Genomic DNA, 17514 nt, shown 5'->3' on the forward strand with positions numbered 1-17514 from the left:
AGCGAATTGGCGTGCTCAGCAGGCTGACCGTACAGCCAGCTCCTGGGAGATCATGAAATGGTCCCCCGCTCCCAGGAGCTGGCTGATGTTGAAGGTGGTGTGGCCACCTTGCTGAGCACGCCTTGGGAACAACAGCTAACTCCCAGGAGATGGACCTTTCACGTCATCTCCTAGGGGCTGGCAACATGACAAGAGACTCCCACCTGCGTGTTCAGCAGGCTGACCTGCCAGTTTCCAGCAACTTGCCAGCTTCTGGGAGCGGGGGACCATTATGATCTCCCAGGAGCTAGGTGTTGCTGAAAATGACATGGTCAACTTGTGAACACACAGTTGGTAGCCTCTTGCCGTATTGCCAGCCCCTAGGAGATGATGTAAAAGGCCCATCTCCCAGGGGGGCTGCTGTTCTGTTCAGCAGGCCGACCATCCAGATGGCGTTGTTTGTACCATCTTGCCAGCTCCTGAGAGATTGTATAATACTCTCCGCTCCCAGGAGCTGGCTGTTGCTGAAGGTGGGATGGTCAGCCCGCTGAACACGCAGGCGATTACCAGCCCCTAGGAGATGATATAATGTTCGCATCTCCCAGGGGCTGGGGTTTGTTCCCGCCTCGTGTTCAGCAGGCCGACCATGCAGATGGTGTTGTTTTTACCATCTTGCCAGCTCCTGGGAGATCATATAATGCTCTCCACCCCCAGGAGCTGGCGTGTTTTCGTAAAGTGGCATGGTCAGCCTGCCGAACACGCAGGCGGGGTTGTATATCATGATCGTGGTATAAATCGTGGGATCATAAATTGATCTTACGTGCGATATGCACGTCTTCTACCCAGTTTCCTGGTGTAGGAAAACAAAATATACCCGAATATAATATACTCCAGGGCTCGGACATCGCAGTCGGATATGTTCGGACATGAAATCAAACATCGAATTGACGTGGAACTCAAACACGGAGCCAACACGGACTCGGACATGGCGTCGGAACAGTACTCGAACAAGATGTCTTTCGACGGCCGACAAAAAATCGTACATAACCCCGAAGGGTGAACAACAAACAAATCGTACATGTTGTCTTCCGACAACCGACACAAATAATGATACACCACCCCGAAGGATGCGCGAACAAGAAAATCGAACACAACTCAGAACAGGTACCCCGACAAAATGCCATGGGCGTCGACAATGATAATCATCCATCACCCTCCCGGGTGAGGGAAACAAGACCACTCAAACAATAGGTTCTTGTTTCAGTGTCTTCGGTAACAGACACTTGTCGCTGTAACTGTGCAGGTGAAGCGGCAATCGTCGGACTTGCCAGCTCGCTGCGTTGTCGTTGTTGCGGACTCGAGAGGTGGCCCATTCGTCCCTCCCCTTGAGCCGCTGTCGTTGTACTTCTGCAGTTGAAGCGGCAATCGTCGGACTTGCCAGCTTCCTGCCTTGCCGTTGTAATATCATATTATCCATCAAGAGGTGGCTCATTCGTCCCTCCCCTTGATGGGGTGCGCACCGTACCACTTGCCGTTAACCGAACAAAGTCCGATCTCCGGCAAAACAACGGAGGAAGACAAAGATAATCCGCTCCATGAATGGAACATCATATCCATGCTCCCAGCGCAGTTCCTCCAGGAACTGTTCGGGACCCTCCAGGGCGTAAACCAGGTGTCCAAGGTGACCTGCCCACAGAGGGAACGACAGCAGAATCACCATCACCATAGCGAATACACCAAAGGAGAGCCGACCAGCTCCTGTCCACAACCCCCTCAGCAAAGCCGATCCCTCCTGCATGTCTGACTCGCCAGACGCAGTGACGGCGGGTAGGTCGGAAGGCCAAGCTCCTGGCATTTGGAGACCAGAAGTCGCTGCCTCTTTTCCGCACATTTCCTCCCGCTGTTCTCCTGCAGACTGGCGAGCGCTGCGAGTCGGGTTTTCGGCGTCCTCGACCCTCTTGGTGCCTTTCGAAACCCCCGCACGGGAATCTGTCCCTGTTGCAACGGCATTATTTGCCGAGGCGTCTTCGGGACTGGCCACCAGGGAAGAGGTGGAGATAACGCGAGGGGCTGCTGTGACCTGCAATACCCCAGAAGAAGACATGATGGTAGGACGAGCTCGAGTCCCTGCCGCGCGTCTCGCAAGCACTACATTGAGGCGCGAACGAGTACCTGTGCGCAGGCCCGGAACAACAAGCTCGCCTTCGGTCTGCCAAGTCAGATCTGATTCATTCAGAGTCGGCTCAATAACAGCAGGCGCACTCAGAATTTTCTCAGTTGACGATGGCTCAGTCTGGGCTGACTCAGTTGGAGCTGGCTCACTAGGAGCAGGCGCATCAACAACTTCATCAGACGGGATGGACACAGTGGACGCGAGCATAGTGTACTCAAGTACACTGGACTCGTGCAAAGTGGCCTCCAAGGCAGTTTGAGACGGCTCGGGAACAGCTGGCTCACTCGTCACTGCCTCAGTGGGCACCTGCATGATCTCGACAGTCTCGTTTTCCTGCGAATCAGCTTGAGTCGGCTGGGAAACCGCGGGCTCACTCAAACCTTCATCGATAGGAACCTGCTCGGTGGCCTCCACGAAGACTTGAGTCGGCTGGGGAACAGCTAGCGCACTCATGGCTGCTGCGGTGGGCACCTGCTCGGTCGAGACAGTCTCGGTGTACTCCAGCACAGTCTGAGTAGGCTGCGAAACAGCTGGCTCGCTCATGACTGTCTGGGTGGGCACCTCCTCTGTCGAAACATGCACAGATTGAGCTGGCTGCGAAACAGCTGACACACTCATTTCTGGCACTTTCGGGGCTGTGTTCATCACGTATACCTCAGAAATGGGAAGTGAAAGTGAACCGTTGGCTTCCACGATCTCCTTTGTAATCTGCTTCTTGGGGCTTGGTTCTTCGTCCTCGCCGAACTTGACGAGGCCGGCTAACCTTTTTCGCACAGGGAGATTGACGATATTCGTCTGTGTCAGGCGCACGCTAAGCCGATTACTCCTGATAAGGAGACGTCGTCGATCCTCGGCAAGACGTCGTCGTCTCTCGGTAATACGTCGCCGACTCTCGGTAAGACGAGGCCGAGGACTCTCGGTATAACAAGGCGGGTTACCATTGGTAAGTTGACGCCGATCTACCCCGGTAAGACGGTGCCGCTTAATTCTGGGGTCGCGGCCGCGCGCATGTGTGGTGCTTGCCCAGGCGGCAGCCACCTTGCCCTTGAAGATGCTGCGATGCTTTCGTCGAGCAAATGTGATCGAGGGATCTAGTCTCTTGTAACGTCTGATGGTCTGCACATGCGTATGCTCCCTGATGGTCTGCGCATCCGTATGCTCCCACTCCATGTAGCCGTCAAAGTCCTGACCGTTCAGTTTTGCGTGTTCGAAGTAAGCCAACTGGTTCTTATTTTGCATCATGTCGTAAGTCTCCACTTGCTGGGGAGCTGTGGTAAGGGTGGTAACTGGTGCTCCTTGCACCATTTGGTCGCCCATCTGCGACTCATCTGCCTGCAACATGCGGGCGGCAATTACCTGTTCCGTGGGGTCAAGGGTGATACTCATGGGTGACCCATCCCGTGATGAATTGCGACTATCCAGTGCCATCACATTGCTGAGACTGTCCGATGGGGATATCGAGGATAAATCGGACTCATCAGAATCGGAGATCATGTCCTTATCACATTCACGTTCCTCGGGAGGGAGGGATCTCGGGCCACGTTCTTTTCCCTTGTCGAGTTGCCGTGGGTGATGGTCAAATGCATGCCCCTGGGAGCCTAGTTGCTGGCTTCCCATGACAGTGCGATGTGCAATACCCACAGGGTTGGTCTTAGACTCAGCAATCGGCGCACTGCGAGTCTGGACCTGACTGGCCCTGGCATTTTGCATCGACGAGGCAAGCATCCTTTCCATGGTCTTCAGGAGGCCTTTGAATCGGCTCTCCGCACCCACAACGCGCTCTTGGCGCCGCATGTTGTGTTCAGTTGCTGCGAGTAGTTGCCGCAGCTCCTGGAGGTCTGTCTGGTCTTTTGCCAGACTTTGTTTGCAAGCCTGGAGGGACTTGATGTTACCCTCCGCGCGTTCAAGCTCTTCCGCGGCTTCGTCCAATCGATTTTCAAGGACCCGGAGCTGGGAATCGACGTCGCGGGATCGGCTGTTGCGAGATTGGTTGATCAAGGCATCCATTTGCTGTTGGTCAACAAAGCAGGTGGTGCGTCGCTGTGTGGCTGTCTGAGATTGGAGGGCCGAAAGCTGGGACTTGGCACGGCCCAGCTCCATTTCATGCCGAGAGATTGTCGCTTCGGCATCCTTCAGTTGAGCACCAAGCGCGGAGATCTCAGGCTGCGACTGGCTTGGTTGGACAGTCGTCTGTTCGAAAGAGGAATAATGGGCTGTGTCGGGGCCCACCAGGGGGGTGATCCTGTGCGGAGGACCCTGGTTGTTGAGAGAAGGAGTGGCATTAGAAGCAGGACCAGGCACCATCTGGAACCCAATGGGTCCATTACGGCGCGGGGCGATCATCGGGGTGGCGGGGGCTGGGGGACCCGTCATATTGAACCCAATGACACCGTTACGACGGGAAGGCCCTTGGTGAGTTGCCATAATGAACTTTGAAAGACGTTAGAGACACTACTCAATGAGGTTGCTTGCAGAAGCAAATGAACTCACAAAAGGAAAAGGTGACACGGTATGTGAGTCGTTCAGAAACTCCAGAGAAACTGTCAATGGCTGCTACGTTGGAAGTGGTTAGAGACCATGCGAGGGAAAAGAAGAAAAGGCTTGGAAAGACTAACACAGAAATAAAACAAGGTGCACGCGTCGATAAACGTGCGAGAACAGCTCTTCTCAGGGCTATCCAGAGACTGGAGATACAGCTATGCGACAAGGTGTCAGAAAAAGTAGACAGGTTACTTGGAAGGGTTGTTGGGACTAACCAGAGACAAGAAGAATTCGCAAACTCCTTTGGCTTTGTAGAAGAAACAGAAGAAGCAAAAGAATAAAACTGACGACGATGGGGAAGAGAGAGGAGGGGAGAAGAAAGAAAGAGAAGTTGAGAGGGAAGGGGAGAAGATATAGGCCTCGACAAACGATGGTGAGGTTCTGGGGGCCTATTGGTCGATGACCTTTCTCAATAACTTCCAAGGTTGGTCTCACAACCCTACACCAATAAACGGGCTCCCTCATTGTTTATTGAAATTGACAAGACCTTTCTTCAACAATGACTATTATGAAATCTTCAATGAAGAGAACAATGGGAGGTCTCCTTGGTCCCTTGAATGCCCTTTTTCTGGGAATGGGATGTCTCTTTCAATACAGTCTACATGAAGCTTTCAATATGTCTATTCAACCATTTCGTGCTATTTTGCCTAAAATTACTCTCATGCATGTAGGCTTCTAAGGTTTAGATCTGGGCATGTGGTTGTAGAATGTCGGCTTTCCGAAGGCCTGTGCACTCGGCTTGCCGAGTATGTTCTTCCAAAGGTCAATGCAAATCTTGGCAATTTCATGTCACTAGATCTACTGTGATCTAAAGTACAGTCGTGCTGAGGGTACTGTCACCATGGCTCTTGGTCGAAAGAGCGGTCTTGTCGCTGTGTTTCCTCCCTCTGGAGTGGGGACTCAATGTCGAGCATCGATGTGCAAGCTTTAGTAGTTTCTCTACTCCTCTACGATACGAAGATGTTGAGTTTTGAACCATCCTACACTGGTATCATTGTTGACACGAAGATAGATGTATTCCCAAGGGACGCTTGTGAGGGTAGCCTCTCAGTCCCACAAGGACCCCGAACAAGAACACGGGACGGGCCGATTCCGTTACAAGCAATCCACCTGGCAAGCCCATCCAGCAACCAACCCAACAATCTGTCGGTGCCAATCTATATCCTGTCAACGCGACGCAACTACTAGACCCAGTCTATATTGCGAACAATCACACAATGGCTTTGTCATTCGAGTTTGGGAGCAACTTCGCGAAGAGAAATGACCCAAGATCGAGTTTGGACCAATTGATGGACACTTTGCAGCTGTTCAAAAAGGTTCACCCAGCAGTTGACACAAATGAGAGTCTGGAAGCCAAGCGGGCTTACGGTCGTGAGGTGGGAGTTTTGCAATCATATCATTGATCTTGCAGAGACAGTCAAACAGCTACATTCGGTGCTTTTACCGCTATTGTGGTGGATTGTGGGGACAAGGTATGTGTTCCCTTTTGCTAAAATCACTCGAAATATTCGCTAACCAAAAGAGACTGACATTATGTTTGTTGTAGATTCCCTATCAAGATCTCGAGGATGCCTCAAAACATCACCAGCTTCTTACAGCAAATGTGCCTCAGGGAGTAACCTTCAAGTCGATTCGACTCTATGGGTTCCACTACTTCGAAAACCGATCCTGTTTGGCAGCGAATGACAAACAAGGGGTGTCTGGAACCTTGGGAGCTTCAACATTGTGCGACAGGAAATGAGAGATGATACGACACAGAATGCGAGCCGGGCGTAACACCATGGTCAGCCCAGTAGATTTTGCCGAGAGTTTTAACATGAGAAATATAATAAATGAACGCAATCTCTATCTGCCAGATCCAGCTTAGAGATACTTAGCAAAGTGTATCCAAAATCCGACGGTCCAAAAAGCCCTAGTGTATTATCAATATCTCGTACATTCCTATCTATTCAAAGCTTAGACTTCTTGCCAGTCACGTTGGGTACATCATCCCCCGAAAGCAGGAAGTCCGGGTAAGACAGACTGCCGCCGGAAGCGCCGCCTGCCGACATGCGCCAGTTTGCACCATCCACTGTTTGTGAGTCAGTATGAAACCTTCATGATGCTTTTTGTTATCAGATAACTCACCAACAAGCGTTTGACCACTGACATAGCTTCCAGTGTCTGAGAAGAGATATACGGTGGCGTCGGCAATGTCGCGGACATGGCCGAAGCGGCCAAGCGGCTGCGCCTTGGTGTAAGCCTCCAGGGCATCTGATGGCAGCAGACGTTCCAAGCCCTAATGAATGGTAAGTTGATCGGTTTTTGACATGGGAATAGCACTATTGAGACTTCTACTAACCTCAGTCTGTGCAATAGGACCTGGCGCGATGATGTTGGAAGTCAACCCACGAGGACCATACTCGATCGCGACACTGTGCGACAAGGCATCGATACCGGCTTTGGCGACGGATACATGGGTCTGGAAGGGCATACCCCGGTAGTGGATGGTGGCACTGACGAAGATAATTCTTCCGCCGGTTCCAATTGGTAATGGTTGAACTGGAGGATTGTCAGTGCCAATGATAGTCAGAGGGTCAGATTCACCAATTGGTGCACTCACGAGTCTTTGAGTCCATTCTGTGCTTGCTTGCTGACTCTCTCAGGTACGGAAGAGTTGCCTTGAGCGTATTGTAAGAGCCCAAGACGTCAATATCCATAACTGACTTGAAAGCATTGACAGAGAGTTGCTCGATCGAGGCGAGGAAGTTACCTGCTGCTCCGGCACTGTCGGATACGATCAGCACAAAACTCGAAGACCCAGGTCAAGTTGATATATCGACGTACATGACAAAATCAATGCCTCCAAGCTCTTTGACACAGCGTTCAACTGCTTGCTGCAAATACTCGAGTTTGCGCACGTCCACGGAACCAATTCCGATCACTTTAGCACCTGGTCGGGCCGTTGCGATGTCCTGGGCGACGCGCTCGGTCTTCTCTACATTCCGGCCGATAATGCAGGCGTTGGCACCGAGATGTACCAAGGCCCGGACCTGGGCACTGCAGATAGTTCCAGCGCCTCCTGTGCAGAATACCACTTTGTTTGCTGGGTCCAAGAGTTAGTTTGGCTGTGCGGTGACAATGGACTCGAAGAGAGCTCACCGAAGATCCCATCCTTCCAGGAGTCACTCAAATATTCTGTCTTGGGCAGCGGCATTTTGATTACTGTGTTCCTGGATATATTCCAAGCTTGTTTTAAAGATTGTGGGGGAGTTGGGGGATGTTAAAGGAGGTGGTTCATGATACCCGTGGGCCCTCTCCCCCACAGTCGGACCTCGGCTGCACAGTTTTATGCTATTTATGCATTCAAAATTTAGATGCTTACCTAGGTAATACATTAGTGATTAGTGATCCGAAAACAAAGCCCTATAAACTTCTTAAGGAAATATTTCAAAGCTGAAACAGTCAACACTTTGTTTGAGCGGTATGATGTAGGCTTAAATAATACTACTTCTTATCTGGTCTTTTGGCTGGTCTTCACTACTACACTTTTGTGATTTCTTTCTAAAAAAAGAAATAAAACTAGTTTATAGTATGGTATTACCAAAGAGTATACATTTATAAAGTATCAATCATATTATAGAGGATATAATTATGAAGTATCCATTAATATTAAATACACTTAGAGTTTACATATCGTGAACAAGTCAATAGAATTTTGACTGGAGACTTTATTTACTCCTAGAAAGTAAGAGTGAACGACTAAATTACTGCCTGGCAATATAATCCAATGAAAGAGTTGTGTCCAGGTGGCACACTTAGTCGCCCATACTCGGGATATCAGCATTACTTTGGACTGGTCAATATCAAGATGGTTAAGATGTCCCTCAGAACTGCCTTGACAGGCACACTCCAGTTTAAGGAGCCATGCACAATAACCGAGTCCTCCGTTTTGTTAATAATGAGATGATAGTATTAGCGATAATTTATTTGTAACTTGTTATGAGAGCTTGAGTGGCATGTACTATGTATAGAGGTCAGTTTATGTGCTATATAGGGCTAAATAGATAGAACCTAACATCAAATAAAATATACCCTGCACAAGGCTTATATCTACAAATATATACAAACTCATTTTACTGTAGAAATAACAATATTCCTCTTCTCGTTGCGATTGAAGAACATCCGCCCGCTGATTGGCTGGCACGTAGCCGGCCCGCGACGTCACCGAAAAAGAACCATCTCGTTTCTTTGAATTGTTGACGTGAATCGTGAATCTTCGACTCATTTCTAATTTTGCTACCTCATCAAATACAGCTTTAAGGAAAAGCGATTGTCTTTGCAATCTGCAACATGGCTTGCCCCATCAGCGTCAGCAAGTTTGTTGGCACTGTCTCTCTCGGTCTTCTTACTGTACGTCAATCGCATCTATCGCATTATCAAGTATGATCGGCCAATGCTAACAACCCCTTTCAATTCACAGGGCCTCTCCTACTCGACATCGACCATCACTATCCCAGCTCTGCAGCTCCTTCCAACAGCGACAACTGCCGCCCGCTCCCTGAATGAAGTGAAACGCCTAACCCGCCGATATGCCCTACGCCTATCCTTCCTGGCCAATACCTGCTTCTGTTTTGCATGGTGCCTCTCATCTCCGCGCCGCCGACACCCATACATGGTTTGGCTGTGCGCATTCTCTACAATCAGTGCCCACGGTGTTGATTTCTGGTTCAACCGTCATCTCGGCTTCAAGAACTGGGTATCGGCTGTGATCCGCGACGTTTCCCACTTTTCCCTGGTCCGGGACTCGAACACAAATAAGGATGAAGATCTTGTCGTTGTTGAGTCCCAGGACGATGTGAACGGCGAAACCGTTCAACGCGAGATGGACCGGGAGCGCCGGCTCCACCGAGCGCGCACCTGGTTGTCTGGTATTGCGCTTTCGATTGGCATTGTTGGTCTTTGGGGTGACAAGAGGTGATATCTCTCCTCTTTGTTATTTGTTGCGATGTGTTTCTTTGTGGTGACCACACCGGTTGTTGTTCCATATCTATTTCCCGAAAAGGCCTTTTCGCTACTTTCTCTTTGATTGCGTCTAATATGTTTCACGCCCGATACCTCTTTATTATGTCCCCTTTCTCTATTGAACTTCTTTCCCTGTACATCATGATGGGATCAGCCAAGGAATGGAGTAACATCTGAACTTGAATCCAGCGTATCCTAGCCATATCTGCGAAACTGCCAATTCGCCTAGCCGATTTAAAGTTTGTCAACTATCGTAGGTACCTAACATTGACTAATTTATGTGGGGAGGGGAGGGGCTGATATTGAGATTGACCCTACAGTTTCTGTAATTTATGCATCGCACCCATAACAGGCGCATCGCCACGAGAGAACGTTAAGGCAATAACTCCAGGCAGCAAACGCGCGCTTCTCGATCTGAAGGAGAAAATCGCAAAGGACCAACAAGACGTCCAACATCTGCGACAGATAATCGCAGCAGCAGAATACAACTTGCGGAGACAGCAACGTCTTGCGAGTGCGAAGGACTGAATGAAAGGCCTCCTTAGGAACATGGAAAAGATGCTTGCCGTGGCCGTGCAAGACACAAGGGCCAGCCAGGTCGGGTGCTGATGTAGGCATTCTTTCCAATGATCCCCACAAAATAGAAATATCTGTGAAAAACGAATGATAGCATCCTCAATTATTTTCTGGTGCTTCTACCGCCAAAGAAAGATCGATATCAATAGTAGTTTCTGTCTACGAAGGGTGTAATTCGAAATTACAGAGTACACATGAGGTTGAAAAATGTCGATGATCGACGGGGATTCGGGTAAAGTGGAGAGGAACAGAGAACCAAAGAACGGATGGCTTGGGGGTGTGTTATAAAATGGATAGAATCAATAACGTTGTCTATAAAGCTACGAAATACTCCGTACATGAAGTATAGCTCGATCGCATTGTCTACTATGGGCATTTGGGAAGATATATGTATGATTATGTCCTAACAAATAAAGGGTTGAAGAGGTCAAATATGCCATGTATACATGTACCCCTGTTGGCTGTCATTAATTAATATTGTTTAGAAAATCAGGACCCTAGGACTAAATGAGGGCTTAAGGATCATAGCCAGGCCAATGACCTGAAGAAATAAAATTAATCGCAATACGCTAAGGATAATGGCGGAGTTGTCGGAAATGACCCCCTTGGCGCAAATAGAATAAAAAGGACATGACAGCGCAGCTTATGTTTTTGTGAATGAAAGAACATTGATTCAGATTAAATCTGTAAACTTGGAAAATATGGTCAACTTCACTATCGTCAATGGCCAAATCTACACGCCAGGCCTGGCAATTGTTGATGCGCCACAGCCTAACACGCCCCTCGGAGGAGGCAAGTCAATACGCCAAAATATATCGACTCCTTACTAATTTCTTAGACAACCTGCAAGTCGCAATTGACGTGTCCGGTAATGGCCAATTACCATGGCCGGCATCAACCGAGCCCGACTCATCCACTCTGTTCCACGACATCACACTCTTCTTAACCTCCGAGTCGCACAACTTCACCATCTCCAACGGCACAAAGCCCGCATCTAACACAAGCTACGTCGGTCCTGTCTTGGACCTAGAGCCCTCATCCACCGTTAAACATGTGAACTGGATTTGGCCCGAATGTCTCGTGGGAGATGGCTCTGACTCAGAAGACTCGGCGCGCGGAGCCTACAACATCTCCATGCACCAATCTTTCCGTTGGAATGGAACCGACTATTATACTGTCTTCGACCTGCCGATCTCTGTCACCAACAGTATACCCGATAGTGACGACCGGATCGACTGCGATCTGCTGGAAAATAAGCTTCTTAGCGCGGCGGAGATCGGCGAGAGCTCGGATTCGCTGCCTGGGCAGCCGTGGGTTGAGGGTGGAGCTACGACAGTATCGACTCCCGATGCGACTGGGACGGGAGCGGGTAATCGGTGTCATTCGGGCTTCAAGAGAGTAGCTGGCCTTGCGATTGCCACGACGGCTATTTTGCATTTCCTGGGGTGAGACCTGTTCCTAGATCTAGATATCGTGGAGTTTCATCCTTTGTATATTACTTTTTGTTATTGTCTTTTGTGCTCGAAATTAATATTGAAACAACCATAACCATTTCCATACTTCCACGTGCGACCATAGATTCGAATATGGCTATCGCAATTTAATGATGGCCGATCGGCAAATAACGTTTTTAGTCCTTCTGTCGATGATCATCATGAATATTTCTGTATTGGGAAGAAAGTATACATTCTGTTGATTCTGCAGTATCCCTTGATTGCCCAGCTTTCTCTCCTAGCAATTCCCAATATCCTCTATCAAGGGTTTCTTCCACAACTCCAGTCCAGTATGTCAGGAACATTATATCGCGTACATCGCAACCGACCCCGACATTGACACCAAACTCTCAACTCGCTCACTTTCCATGACGCTTTTGTCCGCCTCCCGACGAGTCCTCCGGTACCGCATCGCCCGAGCTCTGATCATAATTTTCACAATATGGAATCTGGCCGAAATACACCTGATTCATCACCGAATTTACGAAGCAGATTATACAGTTCTCCGACGCCGGCCGCAAAAACAAGAACGAATATATATTGCAAGCATCAATTGGAACAATGAACTAGTTCTACGCAGTCACTGGAACAAGGCACTCACGCAGCTGGTCTTGAAGCTTGGTCCTGAAAATGTGTTCATCAGCATCTACGAAAGCGGGAGCTATGATAACACGAAAGGCGCGTTGAGAGAACTGGATTGGGAACTCGAGCGAATGCGGGTGCCACGGAATATCACTTTGTCACCTGTGACACATGAAGATGAACTTGCCGCACCCGCAATGGGCGAGGGTTGGATTCGCACTCCTGATGGGAAGAAACAACTCAGAAGAATTCCCTATCTAGCGCGTATACGGAATTTGAGCTTGCTGCCTCTGCAGGATCTTGCACGGCAGGGTATCACTTTTGATAAAATTCTGTTTCTGAATGACGTTGTGTTCACGGTTCGTTTTAACCATCATACCTTCTATCGAATGCGTATACTGATTAAGCTTTTGTCGATCAGCCGAACGACGTTCTCCGACTTCTGGACACTAATGACGGCGAATATGGTGCTGCTTGCTCGTTGGATTTCTCCAAGCCTCCGAGTTTCTATGATACATTTGCTCTCCGGGATAGCAATGGCCATGAACCCATCATGCAGAAATGGCCCTATTTCAGTTCTGCGGCATCGCGACATGGAATGAAAAATATGTCTCCTGTTCCTGTGGCAAGTTGTTGGAATGGAATGGGTATGGTGACCTCCATTCAAGAAATCGTTGCATAAACTAACATATCTCTAGTGGCGATGCCTGCAAGTCCATTCATCGCCAGATCCCCACTTCGCTTCCGAGGAATCCCCGATTCACTAGCGATCTATCATCTTGAAGCCTCCGAGTGCTGTCTCATCCATACAGACAACCCACTATCAGTAGAAAAGGGAGTTTATTTGAACCCTTTAGTAAGGGTTGGGTATAGCGGTGCCGCATATACAGCTATTCATCCGATGATGAATTGGCTCACTACGGGGCGGATTCTACAGGGGCTGTGGGTCAATCGACTGCGCCGCTTGGGTATCACTTCATGGTTGAAAGAAAAAGTTGTTCGAATGCGGGTAGATAGATGGAGAGCCTTGAGCGCTAGGAACGAAGAGTATGGGGAAGTTTGCATTATCAATGAGATGCAAATTCTGCATCGATATGGGTGGGCACATGTGTAAAGGAGAGTCAGTGGTACATTGTTTGTATATATATATAGTTTCATGTTGCCAGCCTATTCCAGGCCTATTATGTCCAGATGCTTATATAGTATCTATAAGATCTTCCCGTGGATAAAATGTATACTTTGAGGAATAAAAAAGGTGGTATTCCTGAGTTGGAGATTAAGTTCTTCAAGAAGAGACTGACCTACGTTGTATAGATTGATGGGCTACTGATTTAGTCCACGAGTATCTCAGAAAATCTTCTACGCCATGAGCGAGACACAACTTCCCAGTATCCAAGTATACAGTCAATTTCTGTCTAATCTCCACTTCTCATCTTTTCTCAATTTGACTTTTTATACCTCCGAGGCCGGCCCACCTGTGCAAAAACGAGAGAGCGATTATGTAACCCCGAGCGAATCGCCCCATTTGGGACTGTATCAAACAGCAAAACCCCCACCTACCCTCCATAAACCACCTAAATCCTCAAATACCCATAATGGCAACAGTCCAGATCCTAGATGGAGGCCTTGGCACCTCCCTGGGGGATATATACAACATCAAATTCGATTCCACAACAACCCCACTCTGGGCCTCACACCTGCTAGTGAGCGACCCAGCAACGCTGCAAGCATGCCAACGCGACTTCGGCGTCGCCGGAGTAGACGTTCTCCTAACAGCAACCTACCAAGTCTCTCCTGAAGGCTTTGCGCGGACCAAGACCGCTCAATTCCCAGACGGGATCCCACGCAGCGCAGTAGGGCCCTTCCTACAAAAGGCCGTGGACATCGCTGAGCAAGCGAAAGTGCGCGAGAGCGCAAGCGTCGCTCTCAGCCTGGGCCCTTACGGTGCGTGCATGATCCCGGGTCAGGAGTATAGCGGTGCATACGATGCCGAGCATGATTCCGAGGAGTCATTGTATTTGTGGCACTTGGATCGGCTGCGGATGTTTGCTGAGGCGGATGGGGATCTTGTTTCGCGGGTGCAGTATGTTGCGTTTGAGACTTTGCCGCGACTTGATGAGGTTCGCGCAGTGAGGAGGGCGATTCGGGATTCTGCTTTCGATGTGCCGTTTTGGATTGCTTGTGTTTTCCCGCGCGATGATGATCTCTTGCCTGATGGGAGCTCGGTGGAGCAGGTTGTGCGCGCTGCTTTTGCGCCTATGGAGGATGGGGCTGTGCCCTGGGGAATTGGGATCAATTGTACTAAGATGCATAAGCTTGCTGGGCTCATTGATTTGTTTGGTCGTGCTGTTGCGGGGGGTATCGCCGAGGGATGGGTATCTGCTGTGCCGAGCTTTGTTCTGTATCCTGATGGGACGAATGGGGAGGTGTACAATACTACGACGCAGGTTTGGGAGAAAGATGATGCCTTGAGTGATAAGGTGAGTGCTAATGTGAGTACTATGGAGAGGCGTTCAGCCTTTCCGGTGGGAATGTTGGAGATGACAATTATGCTGACGTCAAATTTAGCGATCTTGGGAGGAGCAGTTGGCGCAAGTGGTCAACGAAGCCTACGAAAAGGGCCATTTCAAGTCGTTCCTTGTGGGAGGGTGCTGCAAAGCTTCCCACCACGATATCAAGAAACTTGGACAGCAGTTCAAGACTCAATAGGCCTTATGAGTACGGAATACCATTTACGAATGGAAGTTGGAATTTAAATTGAATAAAATGCAATGGAATGAAATGAAATAATGTACATCGCTAATGTTGAAGATATTGTACAATCGCTAATGTTGAATAGCCGGCTTGGCATGCAAATATTTATACATCATAAGTCGTTTAAAAGAGCCAGTCGGTGAATTTTGTCCACGCGTTGTTATGCGGGTTTTCAACCGGCATGATCTCCCCATCTAGGAGACGGCCCGACCAGAGGTCGATGTTGGCGGCTCGCTCAAACTGTACAGCATGTTAGCAACTCTGCGCGAAAATAGAAAGAATAAGAGGTATTAAACGAACCTTAGTGCGATGCCAGAGCTTCCAGCAAATAATGGGAACGATGAATATAGGGATACCGATATACGACGCAACAAAGCTGGACGTATTCCAGTTGCCCTTCAAAAAGACGGGGAAACCAGCAATCAGAGTAATGATAGTGGAACCGATAAAGCCCACCCATGCGGCATAAGGTTGAAAGGGTGCCTTCCATGGGAGGGTGTCACGGCTCACATTTTGTCTCTTCATTGCGGCAAAGAAACGAATATAACAGAAGCAAAGGGTTGCCCAAGCAATCAAACCGGCAACGGTGCTCAGGTTCAGAAGCCAGCTGAAAGCCTGTGATGCACCACCACTGCCGAGACTCAGGTACGCCAGCGGCCCAAAGAGCCAGGCGGTAAGGACGGCCACATATGGCACACCACTCTTGTTCACGCGGCCGAAGATCTGGGGCAGCTGGTGGTCTGTGGTCATGGCGACAATCATGCGCGATCCGACCCAGCAGTATGAGTTACCGGCAGACCACGCGGCGATGAGAATGCATGCATTCACGATAGAGGGTAGAGCGTTGATGCCGGCGTTGGTGATGGCAATAACGAAGGGGGAGCTGTTCGCGTTGTCATCGCCAGAAACAAGGCCTGAGGATCTTGGGTCCACAATCATGCCGATGAGAAGGGCTCCGAGAACGTAGAAGAAGGCAATGCGGTAGGTCACACGGCGGGCGGCCTTGGGAATAGCACGGTGAGGATCGACCGACTCGGATGCGGTAATGACGACAGTCTCGACACCAATGAAGCTGAACGAGGCGTTGACAAACGACGACAGGAAGCCAAGGAAGTGGCCTGTCGGACCGGTGATACCGTTGTAGTTTGTCCATGGCCCAGGGTTATTCCAGTAGCGGAATCCAATGGCGTCGCCCTTGGGACCACCGCCTGCAGTGATGACAATGGAGACAACAACCAAGCCAAGGAAGCAAAGAACCTTGACGGCACCTCCAAAGACTTCAGTTTCACCATAGAATCGCACACTCATCAAATTGATAGCCAAAATGAGTACCAATCCAACAGTGATCACAACGGCAGGCGTGATATCCGTCCAATATGAAACAATAACCGCGGCTGCCGAGACTTCCGAGGCGATGGCGATCGTGTAACAGTATCCGTATGAGATAGCGAGGGAAAACCCGACGGCCGGGTCAATAAATCGAGTCGCCCAGTGAGGAAAGGATCCAGCAGTCGGGAAAAGCGTTGCGAGTTCGGCGATACTTTGCATCACGCACCACAAAACTCCTCCCACAATAATATACGCGAGCAGCAAACCGGCAGGGCCGGCTTTGGCATAGGCAGCGCCAGTTCCGACGAACAGACCGGTGCCGATACCACTGCAGAAACCAATCATAGTAACCTGGTAATTGCGCAGGCGTCGCTGCAAGGCCGCACGACCACCGACATTGAGCTCGAACTCCCCTTTGGGATTCTCATTGTAGTCGTCAAAATCTGCACCGGGAGCCGGCTGGACCTTGTCGTTGTTGAAGCCGGACTTGTCCATATTGTCGTGTGTAGCGCCGATCATGCAGTCCAATTGCTTCCCCGTAGATTATACCCCGGAGACTTTGAAGTTGTCAAAGCGCTTAGTGGGAAACGGCTTTCTTTTCTTCCAAAATATTCAGTCGCGTCCAAGCACGACATCGGCCGTCCACGCCGGTTTTTTTCTCCACAGTGGGGAGGCTCATTGGGCTGCATCGTCCGGAATTTGGTCTCTCTCCACTTTTATGGGAGGCGATTGACTAAAATTTTCTTTTCTTTTGCCATAATCCCGGGAGGCGAATAATCAAGATTAATTTCTTTGGTTTCATATTCTTCCAAGGCTCAGGGCCGATCCATTGATATGGGTCAGTAGGCATTGTGGCCAATACATTGGCCAGGTAAATTGAGTTGTTTTCCAATAAGGCACAGAGGCAATGAAGAACCTTGGAATGTATCCATGGATGCATCTGGAAGAACGCCACGTGATCCGCCGGATAGATTAAATTTAAGCTTTACGCCTCAAAAATTGGGCACTAACTTTTGCCTTAGGCACCAACTTATCAATCGGATCCTTTGTCCGCAGGACGAGATGGACACTATTTTAAATGTC

General features: G+C 49.5%; 9 protein-coding genes across 9 annotated transcripts; 6 read left to right on the forward strand and 3 right to left on the reverse strand.

The window, feature by feature from the left end:
- Nucleotides 1-1086: 1086 nt before the first annotated feature.
- On the forward strand, nt 1087-1396 carry N7517_009487 (uncharacterized protein; the record flags this gene model as incomplete). The annotated part of the gene is made up of 2 exons (XM_056727210.1): nt 1087-1200; nt 1259-1396. 2 exons carry the CDS (start codon nt 1087-1089, stop codon nt 1394-1396), a joined length of 252 nt encoding a protein of 83 aa, XP_056575782.1.
- A 117-nt stretch (nt 1397-1513) lies between these two features.
- Nucleotides 1514-4576, reverse strand: N7517_009488 (uncharacterized protein; the record flags this gene model as incomplete). Its single annotated transcript, XM_056727211.1, has 1 exon — nt 1514-4576. One exon carries the CDS (start codon nt 4574-4576, stop codon nt 1514-1516), a length of 3063 nt encoding a protein of 1020 aa, XP_056575783.1.
- A 1334-nt stretch (nt 4577-5910) lies between these two features.
- Nucleotides 5911-6434, forward strand: N7517_009489 (uncharacterized protein; the record flags this gene model as incomplete). The annotated part of the gene is made up of 3 exons (XM_056727212.1): nt 5911-6064; nt 6119-6165; nt 6240-6434. 3 exons carry the CDS (start codon nt 5911-5913, stop codon nt 6432-6434), a joined length of 396 nt encoding a protein of 131 aa, XP_056575784.1.
- A 208-nt stretch (nt 6435-6642) lies between these two features.
- N7517_009490 (SDR family oxidoreductase) lies at nt 6643-7889 on the reverse strand (the record flags this gene model as incomplete). Its single annotated transcript, XM_056727213.1, has 6 exons — nt 6643-6764; nt 6821-6971; nt 7035-7234; nt 7296-7459; nt 7520-7778; nt 7835-7889. 6 exons carry the CDS (start codon nt 7887-7889, stop codon nt 6643-6645), a joined length of 951 nt encoding a protein of 316 aa, XP_056575785.1.
- A 1136-nt stretch (nt 7890-9025) lies between these two features.
- Nucleotides 9026-9653, forward strand: N7517_009491 (uncharacterized protein; the record flags this gene model as incomplete). Its single annotated transcript, XM_056727214.1, has 2 exons — nt 9026-9085; nt 9156-9653. 2 exons carry the CDS (start codon nt 9026-9028, stop codon nt 9651-9653), a joined length of 558 nt encoding a protein of 185 aa, XP_056575786.1.
- Nucleotides 9654-9838: 185 nt separating this feature from the next.
- On the forward strand, nt 9839-10225 carry N7517_009492 (uncharacterized protein; the record flags this gene model as incomplete). Its single annotated transcript, XM_056727215.1, has 2 exons — nt 9839-9863; nt 10050-10225. The coding sequence occupies 2 exons, from the start codon at nt 9839-9841 to the stop codon at nt 10223-10225; spliced, it is 201 nt and encodes a 66-aa protein (XP_056575787.1).
- Nucleotides 10226-10996: 771 nt separating this feature from the next.
- Nucleotides 10997-13030, forward strand: N7517_009493 (glycosyltransferase family 69 protein; the record flags this gene model as incomplete). Its single annotated transcript, XM_056727216.1, has 3 exons — nt 10997-11718; nt 12053-12707; nt 12770-13030. The coding sequence occupies 3 exons, from the start codon at nt 10997-10999 to the stop codon at nt 13028-13030; spliced, it is 1638 nt and encodes a 545-aa protein (XP_056575788.1).
- Nucleotides 13031-13943: 913 nt separating this feature from the next.
- N7517_009494 (homocysteine S-methyltransferase family protein) lies at nt 13944-15057 on the forward strand (the record flags this gene model as incomplete). The annotated part of the gene is made up of 2 exons (XM_056727217.1): nt 13944-14840; nt 14917-15057. The coding sequence occupies 2 exons, from the start codon at nt 13944-13946 to the stop codon at nt 15055-15057; spliced, it is 1038 nt and encodes a 345-aa protein (XP_056575789.1).
- A 168-nt stretch (nt 15058-15225) lies between these two features.
- N7517_009495 (putative amino acid permease) lies at nt 15226-16950 on the reverse strand (the record flags this gene model as incomplete). The annotated part of the gene is made up of 2 exons (XM_056727218.1): nt 15226-15342; nt 15403-16950. 2 exons carry the CDS (start codon nt 16948-16950, stop codon nt 15226-15228), a joined length of 1665 nt encoding a protein of 554 aa, XP_056575790.1.
- Between the last annotated feature and the right edge of the window lie 564 nt (nt 16951-17514).

Source organism: Penicillium concentricum (assembly GCF_028827145.1).
Source record: "Penicillium concentricum strain IBT 3081 chromosome Unknown utg000004l_segment0_segment0, whole genome shotgun sequence".
In the NCBI taxonomy this organism is placed as follows: Eukaryota; Fungi; Ascomycota; class Eurotiomycetes; order Eurotiales; family Aspergillaceae; genus Penicillium; species Penicillium concentricum.